The sequence below is a fragment of the Neomonachus schauinslandi genome, chromosome X (assembly GCF_002201575.2).
Source record: "Neomonachus schauinslandi chromosome X, ASM220157v2, whole genome shotgun sequence".
In the NCBI taxonomy this organism is placed as follows: domain Eukaryota; kingdom Metazoa; phylum Chordata; class Mammalia; order Carnivora; family Phocidae; genus Neomonachus; species Neomonachus schauinslandi.
Window position 1 is genome coordinate 1,724,462 of NC_058419.1, and position 16,337 is coordinate 1,740,798.

Genomic DNA, 16,337 nt, shown 5'->3' on the forward strand with positions numbered 1-16,337 from the left:
CCTGAACGAGAAGCAGGTCCTGGAGTGAGGAGGATGGAAGTGTGGGTGGCTCCTGCTGGAGGATGTTCTAGGGTGGGGGCCGAGCCCCCAGACCCAGTGCCTAGTCACGGGGGCTCCCTCATCCCCAGACAGCACTGTGTAGGGGTAGGGCTGAGAAGTGGGGGTCACCCGGGAATGAGGGTGGAGAGCACACTTGTTGGTTGAGGAGACTGGGGTGTGGGTCGGTGGGTTCTCACGGGGGCGTGTCTCTGCCGCAGGTGAACGGGAAGGAGCTCTCCAAGCTGTCTCAGGAGCAAACCCTGGAGGCCCTGCGCTCCTCCAAGGAGCCTCTAGTGATCCAGGTGCTGAGACGCAGCCCCCGCCTCCGGGGGGACAGCTCATGCCATGACCTGCAGCTGGTGGACAGTGGCACTCAGACCGACATCACCTTTGAGCATATCATGGCGCTGGGCAAGCTGCGCCCGCCCACCCCGCCCATGGTCATCCTGGAGCCGTACGTCCTGTCTGAGCTGTGAGTCGCCCTCAGGAGGGCCCCGGGCCCTGCCTCCGGAGAGGGCACGCCACCCAGAGGCTACGTTGCTGCAGCTCTGGGTGTGTCAGGGAGACCCCGACTGGCCTGCCCTCTCAGGCAGGAAGCAGGCTCTTTGGCCTCCAGAGCTGACTGTGGCATCCAAGGGCTCAGCAATCTCTAGGCCTCTACAGCCTCAGGCTGGACATCAGCCAGTGAAGGGACCAGGGGAGGCTTCACACACAGGCTCCCTTTGGTATCTACCCCCCAGGGCCAAGGGAGGAGCATCCTGGGAGCTTGCTCCTGGAAGGTTGAGGGCCTCAGCTCCTCCTCCTCCTCCATCCTCTCTTCTCCTCTGCTGTCCATCGTCTTCTGCCTCTCAAGCATCCCTCCTTGAATCTTCTCACATCCTTGTCTGTCCCATCCTCCCCCTGCTCTGAACTTCCTCCATCTCTTCGGCTTCTTTCTGGCCCAGTCGGAAGAAGGGCCTCTCATCCAGGCCTGGTGGCTCATTCCGCTAATCTAAACCCATGATGCAGAGCGGTGGTCCCGGGATCCCCTCCTCCATAGAGAGTGAGGCCCCTGGCCGCCAGCAGCCACGCTTAGCCTTGGGGCAAGGAGGGCTGCCCCTGGAGGTAGAGTGGGTCCTCCTCTAATCCCCAGCAGTCCTCTGGGGCCTGGATAACTCCTGGGGGCGTTGCATGAGCGGGGGGCCAGTGCCGGGTGGGAGGGGCACCTGCAGTTCGGAGAAGTTGGTACCCTGCCAGCTGGGCTGGGCTGGGCGACAGGGTGGGATGGGGTAGGGAGAGCTAGGCATGCCTGTGTCCTCAGTGCAGACCCCTGCTCACTCCCGTTCAAGAAGCATTCCTGGTCTTTGCATGGATGCATGTAGCTCAGAAGGAGGGGCTCCATGCCGACCTCACTGGGACCGGCCAGCCCGGGAGCTGGGGCGAGGGCACTAGAGGAGCAGATGGCTGGCCTGACCCCCCTTCTCCTGGGCAGCCCCCCCATCAGCCATGAGTATTATGACCCGGCGGAGTTCATGGAGGGCGGCCCGCAGGAGGCAGACCGTATGGACGAGCTGGAGTATGAGGTGAGCCAGGTGGCCAGGCCAGGGCAGGGATGGCTGTCTGCAGCCCAGCTCAGGCCTGGCTCCTCTTGTCCCCAGGCAGCCGAGCCTCGTGGCCCTTGCCGAAGCGCGGCTGCTTACTCAGGCTCACGGGTCGAGTTGGGGAGGGCATGGGTGAGGTCCCTTAGTCAGTCTGCGTAAGCGAGTCTGTGTCCCACGCATGTCTGTGTCCTGTGTGTCCCGTGTGTCTCGTGTGTGTCTCGGGCATTTCCTGGCAGGGGAGACCACGGCACACGTGCACCACTCGGGGTGGTAAGAGAGACGCTCCAAGCTGGAGGCTGGAAACTTGGCTCCGGGGGGCGTGCTGCTGGGGTTGGGGCTGGGCCGTGGCTGCCGCCCCCGTAGCATGCCTCCTTGCTCACACGTTTTGGGGGCTTTCTTCCTTTGCTTCCCCCACGGCCCCTGTGGCAGGAGGTCGAGCTGTATAAGACCAACCACCGGGACAAGCTCGGCCTGATGGTTTGCTACCGCACGGATGATGAGGAGGACCTGGGCATCTATGTTGGAGAGGTATGAAGGCAGGATGCGGGAGTGGCTCTTTTAGGAGGCAGTGGGGCTCCACGCCTCCTCTTTGTGTGCTAGGACATCCGGGCTGGACGTGGATGGCGTCCATCTGTACGGCACCGGCAGCGGGGAGGGGAGGGCACGGTGGTGGCAGGTGCGGAGGCGGGGTCTGACCCACGGAGAGTCCGCACACCGTCCGATCCCTGTGGCCTCTCCATGCCGCCTGGGGCTCTGAGGCTGCCCAGAAAGCCCCGGCTGCCAGGGGCGGAGCCTACTTAGCATCACACGGGGCAGCTAGCGGCTTCGGTGTGTGTTCGGCCAGGCCGTCCTCCCCAGGAGACTTGTGCGCAGGCTGGGCCGGTGAGCAAGGCTGAGGTCTGGGCCCTGTGATGCTAAGCCCCTCCTGGTACTCACAGGGCTGTGCTTCCCCATCTGTCCGTGGCGGACACATGTGTGTCCACAGGAGGGCGGATGGCTCGCCAGCTGCCCCCACATTCTGATCAAGTCAACCTTTGTACGAATATCTTACTGCCCATCGAGCCCCAGGGCTGGTGTGTGTGTGTGTCTGTGTGTGGGGGGTGGTAAGTGTTCGGCTTCCTGCGTTCACCCAGCCTCTGACGTGGAAAAGAACAGGCTTCCGTGCACAGAAGCGTACGAGTGCCAGCTGGGGGTGGGCCTGGGCCTGGGGGTGGTGGCAGGGGCCGGGGAGCTTTTGGCTGGCTCGTGCTGGGGAGAGGTGACTAGCCCAAGACCCACTGTTTTGTCCCTGCCTCCTGGAGCTCAGAAGCTTCCAGTCTGAGCTGAAGAGGGAGCAAGCAAGGAGACTTTAGTTTGCTTTGGGACCTCCCCAAGGTGAGGGGGGAGGTCCTTTCTACTGAAAGGTCCCCATGACGCGTCTGCCTTACAGGTGAACCCCAATAGCATTGCAGCCAAAGACGGCCGAATCCGCGAGGGGGACCGGATCATCCAGGTGAGTGGGCGGGGGGGGTGGTGTGGGGAGGCCTGACGGAGGCCCCACACTCTACTGGCTGCTCAGTGACCTCCCTCCTGCTGTGCCTGAACCCGGGGCTGGGTCTCCTCTCCTGCACAACTGCCCCGGGGGGCTCCCAGGAAGAGGCCACATGCTCACTTGGTCTCCATCCTGTCAGAGCTCAAGAGCCTTTCCTAGGCCAGGGTGCTCTGCTTGGAGCTCCCTACGAGGGGGTCCCTGCAGCTCCACCAGGGCAGGGCCCACCCCAGAGCCAGCCCTGGCATTCTTTGTGATGGTCCCTTGGCTTGTCGCAGATAAATGGTGTGGACGTCCAGAACCGGGAGGAGGCAGTGGCCATTCTGAGCCAGGAGGAGAACACCAACATCTCCCTGCTGGTGGCCCGACCTGAGAGCCAGGTGTGTGTGCGCCAGGCAGGATATTCTGGGACCCCTGACATCGGGCTTTCTGTGGGAGCTGCTGGTCTGGGACAAGGGCACAGGCATGCCAGCAGCCTGGCACTGACGGAGGGCGGGTGGTGTCTTTGGGGCCCATTTCCCCTTGGGCCTCTGATGGCCGAGTGTGCCGGGGCCACCCTCTCCCTTGGGTTATTCAACTTCATTGAGACCAGGAGACCGGGTATGGGACCTAAAGGTCATCGGTGGGGTGATGTCTGGGGCAGTCCTTAAAGCAGTGGGGACAGCACAGTTCTGTCTCTGCAGCTGGCAAAGCGGTGGAAGGACAGTGACCGGGATGACTTTCTGGATGACTTTGGCTCTGAGCATGAGGGGGAGCTGCGTGCACGGAAGCTGAAATCCCCCCCTGCCCAGCAGGTGAGGAAGGAGGCAGGGCGGGCAGTGGGGAGCGCCGGCGGGAGGCCAGGGGGCTGGGGCATGCGGGAGATGGGCTGGACCCAAAGGCCCTTCTGATTCCGACCCCGGCCTGCGGGACTCATACTGAGTGGGGCTCATCTTTCTGCCCCAGCTTGGCAACGAAGAGGAGAAAGGGGTCCCCGATGCGGGCACGGGCCTGAGCAATAGCCAGGAGCTGGACAGTGGGGTGGGCCGCACTGATGAGAGCACCCGCACCGAGGAGAGCTCCGAGCATGACCTGCTGGGGGATGAGCCCGCCAGTGCCGCCAACACACCCGGCGCCCTGCGCAAGAGCCGGGACCTCCACTTCAGCATGGACTCGCTGCTGGCAGAGGGGGCAGGGCTGGGGGCTGGCGACATCCCGGGCCTCACCGACGAGGAGTACGAGCGCTACCGGGAGCTGCTGGAGATCAAGGGCCACCTGGAGAATGGCAACCAGCTGGGCCTGCCCTTCCCCCGAGCCTCGGGCGGCAACAGCGCCCTGGATGTGAACCGCAACGAGAGCCTGGGCCACGAGATGGCCATGCTGGAGGAGGAGCTGCGACACCTGGAGTTCAAGTGCCGCAACATCCTGCGGGCGCAGAAGATGCAGCAGCTGCGGGAGCGCTGCATGAAGGCCTGGCTGCTGGAGGAGGAGAGTCTCTATGACCTGGGGGCCAGTGAGCCCAAGAAGCACGAGCTGTCTGACATCTCCGAGCTGCCCGAGAAGTCGGACAAGGACAGCACCAGCGCCTACAACACGGGGGAGAGCTGCCGCAGCACCCCGCTGCTCGCCGAGCCCTTGCCAGAGAGCCCCCTGAGGCGGGCTGCCGCCGGCAACTCCAACTTGAACCGGACCCCCTCCGGCTCCACGGTCACCGCGCACCCCAAGGCAGCTGCCCCGCAGGGGAGCCCCGCTAAGTTCCGATCTCTCTCCCGGGATCCCGAGGCGGGCAGGAGACAGCACTCCGAGGAGCGTGTCCGCCGAAGCCCCAAGACGGGCGTGACCCTGGAGCGCGTGGGCCCCGAAGGCAGCCCTTACCTCTCCCGGCGCCACCGCGGCCAGGGCCAGGAGAGCGAGCACTACCACAGCTGCGTGCAGCTGGCCCCGCCGCGCGGCCTGGAAGAGCTGGGCCGTGGCCCCCTGAGTTTGGCTGCTGGCCCTCGAGTGGGCGGGGCAGCGGTGGCCCCCGAAGCACCCCGCATGGAGTGGAAGGTCAAGGTGCGCAGCGATGGGACCCGCTATGTGGCCAAGCGGCCCGTGCGTGATCGCCTCCTCAAAGCCCGGGCCCTGAAGATCCGCGAGGAACGCAGCGGCATGACCACGGATGATGACGCGGTGAGCGAGATGAAGATGGGCCGCTACTGGAGCAAGGAGGAGCGGAAGCAGCACCTGATCCGGGCCCGGGAGCAGCGGAAGCGGCGCGAGTTCATGATGCAGAGCCGGCTGGAGTGCCTGAGGGAGCAGCAGAACGGCGACAGCAAGGCTGAGCTCAACATCATTGCCTTGAGCCACCGCAAGACCATGAAGAAGCGGAACAAGAAGATCCTGGACAACTGGATCACCATCCAGGAGATGCTGGCCCACGGCACTCGCTCTGCCGACGGCAAGCGGGTCTACAACCCTCTGCTCTCCGTCACCACTGTCTGAGCCCCGCTGTGCTCCAGGGCGGGCCCTCGGCCCCAGCCCAGGTCCAGTGGGCCTCCCAAGACCCTGTCCCCTACTCTCCCTTAGAATCTAGTGTGTGTCTGTGTGTGCGCACCTGTCTGTGTGTGTGTGTGTGCACAGGATTCTGTGACCAGAGAGAAGCCCCCAGGAGAAGGGACGCTTCTCTCCGTCAGGTACTTCCTGCTCTCCAAGTACAGCGACCACGGCGACAGCTGGCATGGGGGGGCAGACCTGTAGCAGGCGCCCCTTCAGCTTCGTGCCGGCCGCGTGTGCGCATCACAGGCCCAGGCACATGTACGTGCACACACACGCGCACCCCTCCAGAGCTCTCTGCGTGGGTACTTGGGGACAGGAAAGGCGAACTGGAAAGCAGAGGCGAAGAGGACTGTCCTAAGCACAAGAGAATGCCTGGCTTTGAAGCAGCCTTGCCCCCTGCCGGGAGCCTTGGTTATTTGTAGACAGAGGCAACCCTGAGTTTTGTGGTTTTTTTCCCTTTCTGTGCTTGCCAATTGTTGTTTTTCTGTTTTGTGGACCTGCTCCGGGGGCTGGCAGCTCCTTCAGGCAGCCTGACAAAAGTGGAACCCCCAGTGATGGCTGGGAAGGAGGTGGGTGGGGGGAAGGAAGAGAGGGAGGGCTGGGGCAGGGGGAGGGGAAGGGTTGGGGAAGAAGGGGAGAATGGGAAGCAGCTTTCTTGGTGGTCTCCACTCTGAGGTATGGGGACGGGGAGCCTCTAATGTGGCTTGTGAGGCCCACCCTGGGGGCCACTTCCTTCCCTGATGACCGAGGGAGAGCCAAGACATAAGTAGCAGGGGAAGACCTTGGTGACAAGACCCACACCGAGCTGAGGGAGAGGCCTGGACCCGAGAGAGCCGGGCCCGGCCAGCTGGGCTGACATGGGAGAAGATGCTCTGCACCCCACTCTGCAAATGTGGACCAGGCCCAGACCCCCGGGGCCCCTCTAGCTCAGAGAGCCTGAGACTGGAGGCAGACAGGCTGCCCACTCCTGCCCCCCATCAGCATTGAGAGAATAAAGCAAGCTGCCTTTTTGAGGTGACTCTTGGCCTCTCTGTGTTCATTTTCAACGGGCTGGGGGAAGAGATGTGGGTTTTGGTGGGGGTGGCAGGGCGGGGATGGGCAAGGCATGGGCCAATTGAAAGCTGTGCCTCTGTGCTGTCACTGAGGAACTGCCAGGTCTTCTGAAGTCCCTCTTCTACTCTGAGAGGAGGCGTGACAGTCACTGGAATTGTTTCAGAAGTGTGAGCTCACAGGGGTGATGCCCAGAGGCAGGCCCTGCCACCAGTGCTAAGCCAGGCCTCTGCCATGTGGATGAGGCCAACACTGGTCCAGCGGAACCCTTGAGAAGCGGGTTCTACCCTCCTCTACCCTCCAGCTCAGGAAGAGCCCTAGAAGGGGCACGGAGTTGGGAACTTATGAAAGGCAAACTACCCTCCTTGTTTGGGGGCTCCCACAGTGCCCAGCACGGAGACTGCCGAGTAAATGTCTTTTGGCCAGATGGATGAACATCCGGGTGGCCACAGAGGACCCTTCCATGTTGGGAACTCCCAGAGGGGCAGCCACATGCTCGAGATTCCATTCAGTGCAGCAAACCACGGGGCTTCTGCTAAGTGCCAGGAACCACGCTAAGTGTTCAGTGGGGTCCTGGGGCTCCAGCTTGGTGTGTGTGTGTCACCCCCTGGGCTGGGAAGTACAGCAGTGAAGGAGCTCAGTCTCCTGACACACACACGACGCTGCCAGCAGCTGAAACGAGCAAGGATGCATTAAGATTCTGTTGAAACATCAGCATAGGCCTCTCGTTAACTTCCCTAATTTGCTGAGATGGGCATGAGCTAGAAATCCAAGCAAGTGTTCCCAGAAGCCAACTGCTCTGCGGGGAAGGCTGGGCCCTGAGGGCTGGCCGCATCTGTGAGCTGCTGCCTGAGCAGCTGGGAGGGAAGGCCCAGCACATCACAAGGCAGGCCTGGAACATCAGCAAGCGGGAAGGGAGGAAAGTGCTTGTCAGTGGGGAGCACATGGGAGCCCAAGGGGTGGGGCCTGGTTCTGGAGCTGTCGGCTTCCTCTGCCCTCTGAGGCCTCTGGAGTCCAGCACTGGGCACATCTCTTCCTCTGGAGGGGATACCTGGGCCCCAAGCAGGCCTTGTGGAGAAGGATGGGACTCCAAAGGCCCAGTCCCTGCTGCAGGATACTGGCTGGAGGTCAGCTGGAGACAGAGGCCAACTGTTGCCCTGGCGTCCCTCTCCAGTGGCTGGGGGGGCACTAGAAGCACTCCATTCTCGCCTTGGGGGAGAGGGGAGCGCTGGAGACCCAGTGCTCTTGGGGTGTGGGCCAAGACAGGCCCATAAACTGGGAGTCCCTTGCCATGTAGAAGCCAACACTGGGACTCTGGGAAAGGTGGTACCGGGAGGGCTAGCAACCCTTAGCTACTGATGCCCTGGAACAGTGACTTCACATTTGGGTCCTACTGCCGTCGAGCAGAATCAAGAGCCACTGAGCGGCCAACAGCTGCCATCGTCCACCCTGTATGCCCCGCACAGGCTGTTGGCAGAACGCCGGGACCCTTTACTCCCTGGCAGTGAGGGAGGGGGCAGCAGGCATCCCTTGAACTCCAGAAAGCCCACCCACCAGTACTCCTAGCCTGGTCCCATCAGCAGGGGACTCAGCCCCAAGTCTGCTGTAGCCCTGCCCTTGGGAGTGAGGAGCCAGCTCTCCCCCAGCGCCTCTGAAGTGAGGACACGCTGGGAGGCCACAGAGGTGGCGGGGTGTAGGGCATGGATCAAGCGCTGCTCAGCTGCCTGGCTAGCGAGCAGCCTGGCTAGCGGCTTCAGCTCCGCCACGAGCTAGGCCCCTCCCCCCCCACGGTGTTGCCTGGCAACAGCAAGGGAAGTACTCGCTCCCACCCAGGACTCCACCCCGGAGGCATTCTGAAGGCAGCTGGGCCTGCATCTACGCGAGCCATGATTGCTGGACTTCAGGGGAGTTGGGAGCGGCCCGGCCTTCTCTGGGCAGTTGCCCGGCCAGCGGCTGGGTGAGGGCAGGACAGGATGGGGCAGTCCTCTCTGCCCGAAGACAGCACGTGCGGGGCGGAAGAGCAAGCCCACGCCCTGCCCAAACCCGCGCAGGCAGCCGCGAGACAGGAGGTAGACACAGGGGGCGGCGGGCAGGGAAGGCTGAAATGGGGGCCAAGGAAGGAGAGCTGGCGATGGCAGAGTGTGGAGCGAACACACGAGGCTCAGGAGCTCCAGCCCCGTCCGCACTCAGTGCCTGCGCTGTCCAGGTGAATACGGGCACCCGCTGCCCGGCTCTGCCCATGTGTAGAAGGCACGACAACGTGAGTTAGGACCCCCTGTCCTGAATACTGGTTAGAGCCAGCAACTGTTTATTGAAAGTAGCAATAGCCCAGGGGTGCCACCTTCAGGCCTGGATGTGACTCTTGGCGCTGAAGGCCAGGTAGTAGATCACTAGGCCGATGGCTGCAGCCAACACCTCGGTAGAGACCCAGGGCCCATTCCAGGTGCCCTGCAAGAAAGGAGACCAAAGCCAGCTCAGGGGAGAGCTGGGCGGGGAGCCAGCCAGCCCCAGTCACTCTCCCCCTGGGGCACGAAGGCACGCTCAAAAAGGGCGAGGCTTGCTGTGTGCTCTCTGCTCTCCCAGACACCAGGCAGCCTCTTCAGCCCACTCACCCGATGGTCCACACTGACTGTGAATAGGGGCGGGATGACGGAAATGTCCTCGTTATTTCTCTGAGCCTGCAAGGGAGATGCTGGGGTCAGGGGTGCTGCCAGGTGGGGTGGGGAGGGGTTGGACAGGCAGTAGCGTTGGCCCGAGTCATGGAAGAGAGGAGAACCGGGCAAGAGAGGAGCATGGGAGGTGTAGTGACAGGTGGGGCGAGTGGTCAGGAAGGTGCCCACCCGGCCGTTCTGCTCTGCGAAAGCGAGGCCCCTACTGGCCTGGAGCTTCGGTGAGAAGGGGCTGCAGGGTGGAGACGGCTGTGGAAGTGGGGGGTGCTGTCCCTCCTGGAGGCCTGGGAGGGGCTCCAGGTGACGGACCCTCACCTTCCTCAGGAGGCTGTAGGACTCCTCATCGAAGAATCTGACCTCGTAGGTACCTGCGTGGGCGCTCTTGTGGTCTAGGCTCCAGGATACCTGGGTTGGGGATGTTCGGCAGGGGTGGGTGCAGTGGACAGTACTGCCACCAGCCGCCCGCGTCACAGAACCTCAATCCTCCTCCACTGGGCCACCCCTAGGGCTTCAAAGTCATGCCAGGGAGCAGGTGGCCTCCCCTCAAAATGACAACTATAGCATCCCTTACCTGATAACGCCCCACATCCTGGCCCCGGGTGACGGGAAATTGTTTTCCACTGACATCAGCATAAAGAGCCATGTTCTGGGAGAGGGAACAAAGAGAGTCACCTTCTCCCCTCTCCGGCGCTCAGCAGAAGCCCCGCTGTGCTGCCCACAGCAGCCCCCATGGCCTATGGGCAGGGAGCACCACGGGAGATCCACGGAGGTAGCCTGCCACAACCCAGGGCCGTGCCAGGAAGCCAACACCCACCGATGCTGTTACTGCTTCTCTGCATGTCTCCCCCGGGGGGGGGGCACACACCCCCCGTGGCCTAGCCTCCCTAATCCACAGCAAGCCTGTTAACTGTGAACAGAGGCAGGATGACTAAAGTGTACTCGTAATGCCTCTGAGTCTGGAAGCAGGTGTTGGGGTCAGGGGCTGCCCAGTGAGCCACTCAAGGAATGTTGTACCCGGACCAGAAGGGCCACGCCTTGGCAGGCAGCAACCAGAAAAGGGGTACAGGAGCCTGGGGGCTAAACTCCTGCGGTTTCTCACTTCAGCGTATGCTCTCATCAGGCACAGCAAGACATCTACCTACGTTTTCGCACCTAGGCAGAGCAGATTAGGAAAATGTTCTTTTAACACCTGCTTTAAACAGTCTGGCCTGGCTGTACCCTGACCTCTCTCTCCTATACCTGTAAGTCAAAATCCTCATTCTCCCTGTCTGCATGGGTACATGGGTCTGACCCCATCAACTGCCAGCGAGGAACTGATGCCCCAGGTCCCAGGCTCACTGCCTGCCTCTTGCCCCAGCACCTGCTGGCTGAACCCCCACTGCCTCACCTGGACCCTGTTCTTGCACGTCAGGGAGATCTCCACGATGAAAACAGTCTCAGTGGAAATGACGGCATCCGAGGTGGTGTAGTAGGAAGGGGTGATCTGGGGCTCCACGCAGGCTTCTGCTGTGGGGAGGAGGTAGACATGTCTACGTAGAGCCCAACTTGTATGTGCTGGGCTAGGGGGTAGAAGGGACCACCCAGACCCACTTCCCAGACCTTGTCAGCTGACACACAGAGCCCTTTGCAACCTGTCTGGTGGGCTGTGGGAGACAGATAAAAATGCTTAGTCGGAAATGCAGCAGTAAGGGGGGCGGATAGGGTGGGATGGCCCTGAAGGCAGGCTGGGGATGTGGGATGGATAGAAAGGCTTTGTATAGGTGGAACCTAAACGTGAGGGCAAAAGAAGAGCAGGGGAGAGGGAGGGAGGGAGAGAGATACAAAAAGTGTGTTTATTGGGGGAAAGGGCAGCAGCTAGATGGATTCACTGCACAACTGGTGCCTGTGCCTGCACCTGCGGACAGGGAAGCCCTGCAATGATTTGGGGCTCCAGCCTGCCTTAGAGCACCCCGGAAGCCCAGGGGGCAGACGGACTTCAATTCAGAAACATGCATGGCCCTGGACAGTTTGCTGCATGTGGACTTGAGATGAAGGGGTCTCTGCCTCCAGCCACAGTTGACAGAAGGCCAAGACTGGACCCAGCATTGCCCAAGGGAAGGAAATGGGCACAGCTTGTCCCCTTTAACAGGGCTGCCTGGAGAGGAAGGACGCCGTGCCTCTGCCACCTCCATGCTGCTAGAGGCCTAACTCCTACAGGTTCTACAGAAGGCACTGCCTAAATCACAGGGTGCCAAGCAGATGCTACCAGTGGGAAGCTGCTCTCCGGATGTGAGCTGGCACAGCCATGCATTAGACTGAGACAGAGAAGCTTTGGGTCTGAGCAGCAGGAGGAAGATGCCTAGGAACATCAGTGGGGGGTGGTTCTCAGGAGCCACGTCTGTGTCCCACTAAGCTTGGCCGTTTTCCTATGGACCCTGTGGAGCACCAAAAGGTTTTACAGCCAGGTTTGTCCTTTCCAGACATCATTGGCTACACCATGGGTAATTCCCAGGGAGTAGGTGAGGAGGGTGCAGGCAGGAAAGGCAGTTAGGCTGATGAAACACTCCAGGCACCAGAGGCTCTGACCTGAGCAGGGCAGGTAAAGTGAACGTGTAGAAGGCATCCCGGACCCAGTCTAGGCTCCCCAAGCGTAGCGCTGGTTCTGGCAAGGAGCTTCACCTAAACACACTTCTGGACTCCAGTTTGAGCTCAACCCTGCCACCAGGTGTTAAGAATCTCTCAAGAATGTTCACTGATCTGACTGTGGCTCGGCTCTGCTGAAAAGCCCCTTAAGAATACACCAGGGCCTTAGGTAAAAAGTCAACAGTCCGGCCTGGCACCCAAGCCCTCCGCCCCTCCCAACCCCTTTTACCTTTTTTCCCCTCTTCTGCTGCTCCTATCTAACTTGCCCACGCTCATGGTCCCTCTGCCTGGCACATCTCTGCTTCCTCTCTTCACTTACAGCTCCCTGCCTGGGGAGGCCTGGTCCCACCTCACCGGGTCGGGGGGCTCCTCTCCCACCAGCCTACTTTCTCACTCCGGTCGCCCTGCGCTGCAGAGTTTTGCTCTTGTCCGACCCCCGCTCCGAGACTGGGAGCTCCGGAAGGGGAGCAGGGACGTGTGTCACTTTCCCTGCTGGAGAAGGGAAGCGGGCGCACGGGGCAGGCTCTGGGACTCTTCCTCGCGGGAGCAGACGGGGGGAAGCTTTGGCTGTTTCTTCCAGAAGCCTGGCTGCTGGGTAAACGTGTGTGGTGCAAGAGCGCGTGGTGGCCTCGGTCGCCGCGCCCCGAGGCCACCTGCCTCTCAGAGGAAGAAGGCCCAGAACCCTGCTTCGCCCGCACCCCTCCTCCCCCCACGCACCACCAGTCGTGGGAGAGAGGCTCGCCAGAAAGGAGCTCCGGCCAGGCCGCTACCTGAGCAGCAGGAGAGGCTGGACAGCAGGAGTAGCGCCAGGGCGCCGAGAGATGCCAGCGCCGCCATCGCCTCTTCTCTGCCGAGGGAAAAAGAGAGCGACTCCCCTGAGCACGAGGGGCAGACGAGGAAGCGCGTCGCGTAAGCAGCAGTGGCAGCCAATCAGGCGCCGGCGGGCCGGGCGGGCCTGTGACGTTGCTGGCGGCACTGACGTGTCCCCTCCCCAGGCCAGAGGCCCAGGTGGCCGCCCCATCAAGATGGCGGCGGCGGCGGCGGCGGCGGCGCTCTCGGCGCCGGAAAGGGGCGTGGGAACCGGCGCGGTCGTGCGCGTGCGCACTGCTGGGTCCGTGCCCACTTCCGGCACTTCGCACCCATCCTAACTCTCGCGAGAGGGGTGTCTGCGTGTCTGAACGAGCGGCTGCTCTCATTTTCCGTCATGGCGCTGAAGGTGGCAGCGGTCGTCGGCGGCGCTGCGAAGGCGGTGCTCAGACCGGCCCTCCTTTGCCGCCCTTGGGAGGTGAGAAGGGGCAGCGGTCCGCGGGGACAGCCGCAGCGCTTGCTGGGCGGGTCCGGAGACCGCTGGCTTGCAGCTTGTTTTGGAGCCCGATTGGCTGTGGGCCGCGCGAGGGGCGGGGAGAGGGCTACGCGCCGGAGTTGATTGGCTGTTTTCTCCGCTGTCAGTGAGGGGCTTGGGTGAAGTTGGCCCTTGTCCGGCTTCCCCAAGGGTCTGCATCTTGGGCGGGCGGGGGGAGCTCCGGACAAGCGGGGAGAGTGGGCAGCAGCGGGCCGAGTGTCACCTCCCTAGTGTTATGGTGGGAGCCCTCCTGAGGCGGTCACGTGTCCCGGCCCCCCTCGTTCTTGCCGCCTTAGGAATCCGGTCCCCAGCCCCAGTTCGTCCTCGGGTTTTTTTGTTGCGGACCGCCTTGTCACTTGTCCCAGTGGAGTTGGAGAACCAGATTTTGCCAGCACCCCCGATACCACACCCCACCCCCGGACATTTTTATAGCCCCAGATGTCTTTTCCCCGCAGCCTTCTGGAATGGGAGGGAGCTAGATTTTCTGAGACTGATGAGGTGGGAGGCCGTGGGGGCTTTGCTTCCTCAGTTCTCCGTTTAGGATCTTGTTTATTCAGGTCTCATTCCTCTTTCTTTACACACTTAGGCAAGGATAATTTAGTCCCTGGGTGGATCGAAAGCCTTCCGAAGCATCAGAGAGCCGGGACTGGCTCTAGGGTCAAGAGGTATGACCTCCAGGCCTAGCTGCCCCTACTGATCCACAGTATGGCCACCCTCCTGTCTCTGGGCTCCAGTTTCCCCTCTGTCTCAAAGGATCTAGCCAACCCTGACCTTCCAGAATCCTGTGAGTTTGCTGACACTCCTTGTGGATGCATCTGATATGCTTCTGCCCTCTGACCCCTCAGGAAGGCAACCCTGTGGCAGCTTATACTTCATGAAATTCTGGTTTCTCCAAACTTGCTGATGAGGGGCTTTCCAGAGGCCTGGCGGTTCTGGCAGCTAGGCTCCCATGGGGTCTTGGTGAAGACATTTGTCTCCTCCCTGACCTCCTGTGTGTGCTTGTGTCCATGTTGGGGGTGGGCGTGGGGGCAGGGGACACTTGGTAGCTGGGCAGTGCCTTGCCCTGAGACTGGTTGTCCTGGGTATGGGAAGCTTTAGAGATGAACCCCAGGTCTTTGGTCCCACTATTTGGGGTCTTGTGGGAAAATATGCAGCCACCATTGGTACTTGATCTAACAGAACATGCTAAAGAAAGAAGTCTCACTAAGATTTGGAGTGTGGGAATCCTTTGGCAGGAACACATACCACCCTGGACTCCTCTCTTTCTGTGGCACTATCAAAGGATGACTGACAGTCCATCCTCCTGCTTAATGAATGAGCAGTAGGCCTGTGCATGTATCCCATCCTGCCTTAAACTGGGCTTCTTTGATGGGTGGCTTCACAGGGCAGCGTGGGTGTGAGGCAGAACCCGTGTAGCCCCCTGAAGGAAGAACGTGCCTGTATCTGTCCAGAGCAAGGTAGGGAAGTAAGTCTGTCTTGAGAGCTCTCTGGGTCTTTGGCTAAAGCCTGAAGAAACTCTAGTATGGGGACCAGGTGAAGGAAAGGTTCAGCTCAGGTGGTGATGTGATCCAAGGGAGGGGGGGGCGGGGGTGGTTGCCCAGATACAGAGCTAGGTGCAGGTGGTGGCTCACCACCATGGCTGAGTTACTTGCCTAATGCCAGTGGACTCCCAGGAGGAATTACTGCTGGGAGCCATAGGGGTCTACCCAGTGCCGAACACCGGCCTAAGGAGCTGGTGGGGTGAAGAGGTGGGTGTGCCCTGTTGGGAACCAAATGGCTTGCTGCATCTTCCCAGCAGCCACAGAAAGTGGGCATCTCTATTCCATGGGTTTCAGGTGAGGACAGGAAGCTCAGCAAGGTTAAGCTGTTTGTTATCTAAAATAGTGGATGGTGGATTTGGACCGAGGCCTCCTTGGCCCCCAAACCCACCATCCCTTCTTCCATTTTCTGATGTGCTCATTAATTTGGGAAGTGTTTCTTATGTCCAAGCTCTGGACCAGGCATTCTGCTAGGTCTTGGGATGACAGTAAGGAGCTGGTCAGACATGGCTTCCACTCTTAGGAGTTTAGGAGTTGGGGAGGGAGCAAGGTAGTTGCCAGGGACAGCCTAGGGAGATTGTGGTTGGTGGGGGAGGGAGTAGGTAGGGCTTTGGGAACCCAGGGGGACCTACAGTTCCACAGCCTTAAGGCATCAGGGAAGGCTTCCTGGGAGAAGCCTCCTTCCACAAGTCGTATCAAGAGCCTACAAATAAGATGAATCCAGATACTGACAAGTGCTGGAAAGAAAAATAGGAAAGCCGCCAAGTGTGCCTGTCACTGCAGATCCAGGGACCACATCGGATGAGCTGATACCTGGAGCCTTTTGTCTTAGTAGTCACTTCCTTTCTGGCCCCTGGCTTGGGCAGGGCGGGTGACCGGCACACCAGTGCTGCCAGAGCTCGTGCAGGTGGGTGCCTCATGAATACCAGCCAGGGAGACGCCAGGAGGTGGTCAGTCTCTGCCTGAGCTTTCTAGATTTCTCGCAGGAAGGCATGGCTCTTTGCAGAATGGCCACAGTGACTATGCTATTGCCTGGAACACTCTGCTGCTGTCCCAGTAGGCAAGTGGCAGGGCACCTCCAAGTGATGAAAAGGACCTTGGTTCTGTCCCTTCCTATTTGGATTGAGGGACACCTGGATGTGTTCCCAGGTGGGGCATAGCAGGGAGGAAAGTGTAAGGACCCGTAGCCCCACTGCAGTGGGGCCTGGGACACAAGCTTCTACCTCCAGGATAATGTGGGGACTCTAGATGGATCTCTTCTCAACACCTGTCCCCTTTGGCTCAGATGGCTTTTACTCCGAAGCTGTCAGACATGGCTTTGGTGTGGCCAAACGTGGCTGTTTCTGAGTTAGGGGGTTGGGGACACTCATCTCCCATGTAGGCCACGAAGCAGTTTTGCAATCCTTTATGAAAGCCTTCTAAGAGATTGGAGTCTGTTATTCTTTTTTTTTT

General features: G+C 60.9%; 2 protein-coding genes across 5 annotated transcripts; one reads left to right on the top strand and one right to left on the bottom strand.

Annotated features, from left to right (window-relative positions):
• Nucleotides 1–425: 425 nt before the first annotated feature.
• Nucleotides 426–5,610, top strand: PDZD4 (PDZ domain containing 4). Of its 2 annotated transcripts, none has more exons than XM_021682972.1 (7): nucleotides 426–511; nucleotides 1,511–1,601; nucleotides 2,049–2,147; nucleotides 3,049–3,111; nucleotides 3,426–3,527; nucleotides 3,831–3,941; nucleotides 4,093–5,610. In XM_021682972.1, exons 1-7 carry the CDS (start codon nucleotides 441–443, stop codon nucleotides 5,608–5,610), a joined length of 2,055 nt encoding a protein of 684 aa, XP_021538647.1. In that variant the 5' UTR covers nucleotides 426–440. The 2 variants fall into 2 exon arrangements, with proteins under 2 accessions (XP_021538647.1, XP_021538657.1); XM_021682982.1 differs by having other exon boundaries at nucleotides 426–493.
• A 3,377-nt stretch (nucleotides 5,611–8,987) lies between these two features.
• Nucleotides 8,988–13,006, bottom strand: SSR4 (signal sequence receptor subunit 4). 3 transcript variants are annotated; one of them, XM_021683344.1, is made up of 6 exons: nucleotides 12,776–13,006; nucleotides 10,771–10,889; nucleotides 9,955–10,029; nucleotides 9,699–9,788; nucleotides 9,327–9,392; nucleotides 8,988–9,162 (listed from the first exon to the last, which is right to left on the bottom strand). In XM_021683344.1, the coding sequence occupies exons 1-6, from the start codon at nucleotides 12,840–12,842 to the stop codon at nucleotides 9,058–9,060; spliced, it is 522 nt and encodes a 173-aa protein (XP_021539019.1). In that variant the 5' UTR covers nucleotides 12,843–13,006; the 3' UTR covers nucleotides 8,988–9,057. The 3 variants fall into 3 exon arrangements, with proteins under 3 accessions (XP_021539019.1, XP_021539027.1, XP_044767623.1); XM_021683352.1 differs by having other exon boundaries at nucleotides 10,771–10,886; nucleotides 12,776–12,927; XM_044911688.1 differs by lacking the exon at nucleotides 12,776–13,006 and adding an exon at nucleotides 11,643–11,772 and having other exon boundaries at nucleotides 10,771–10,886.
• Nucleotides 13,007–16,337: the final 3,331 nt, after the last annotated feature.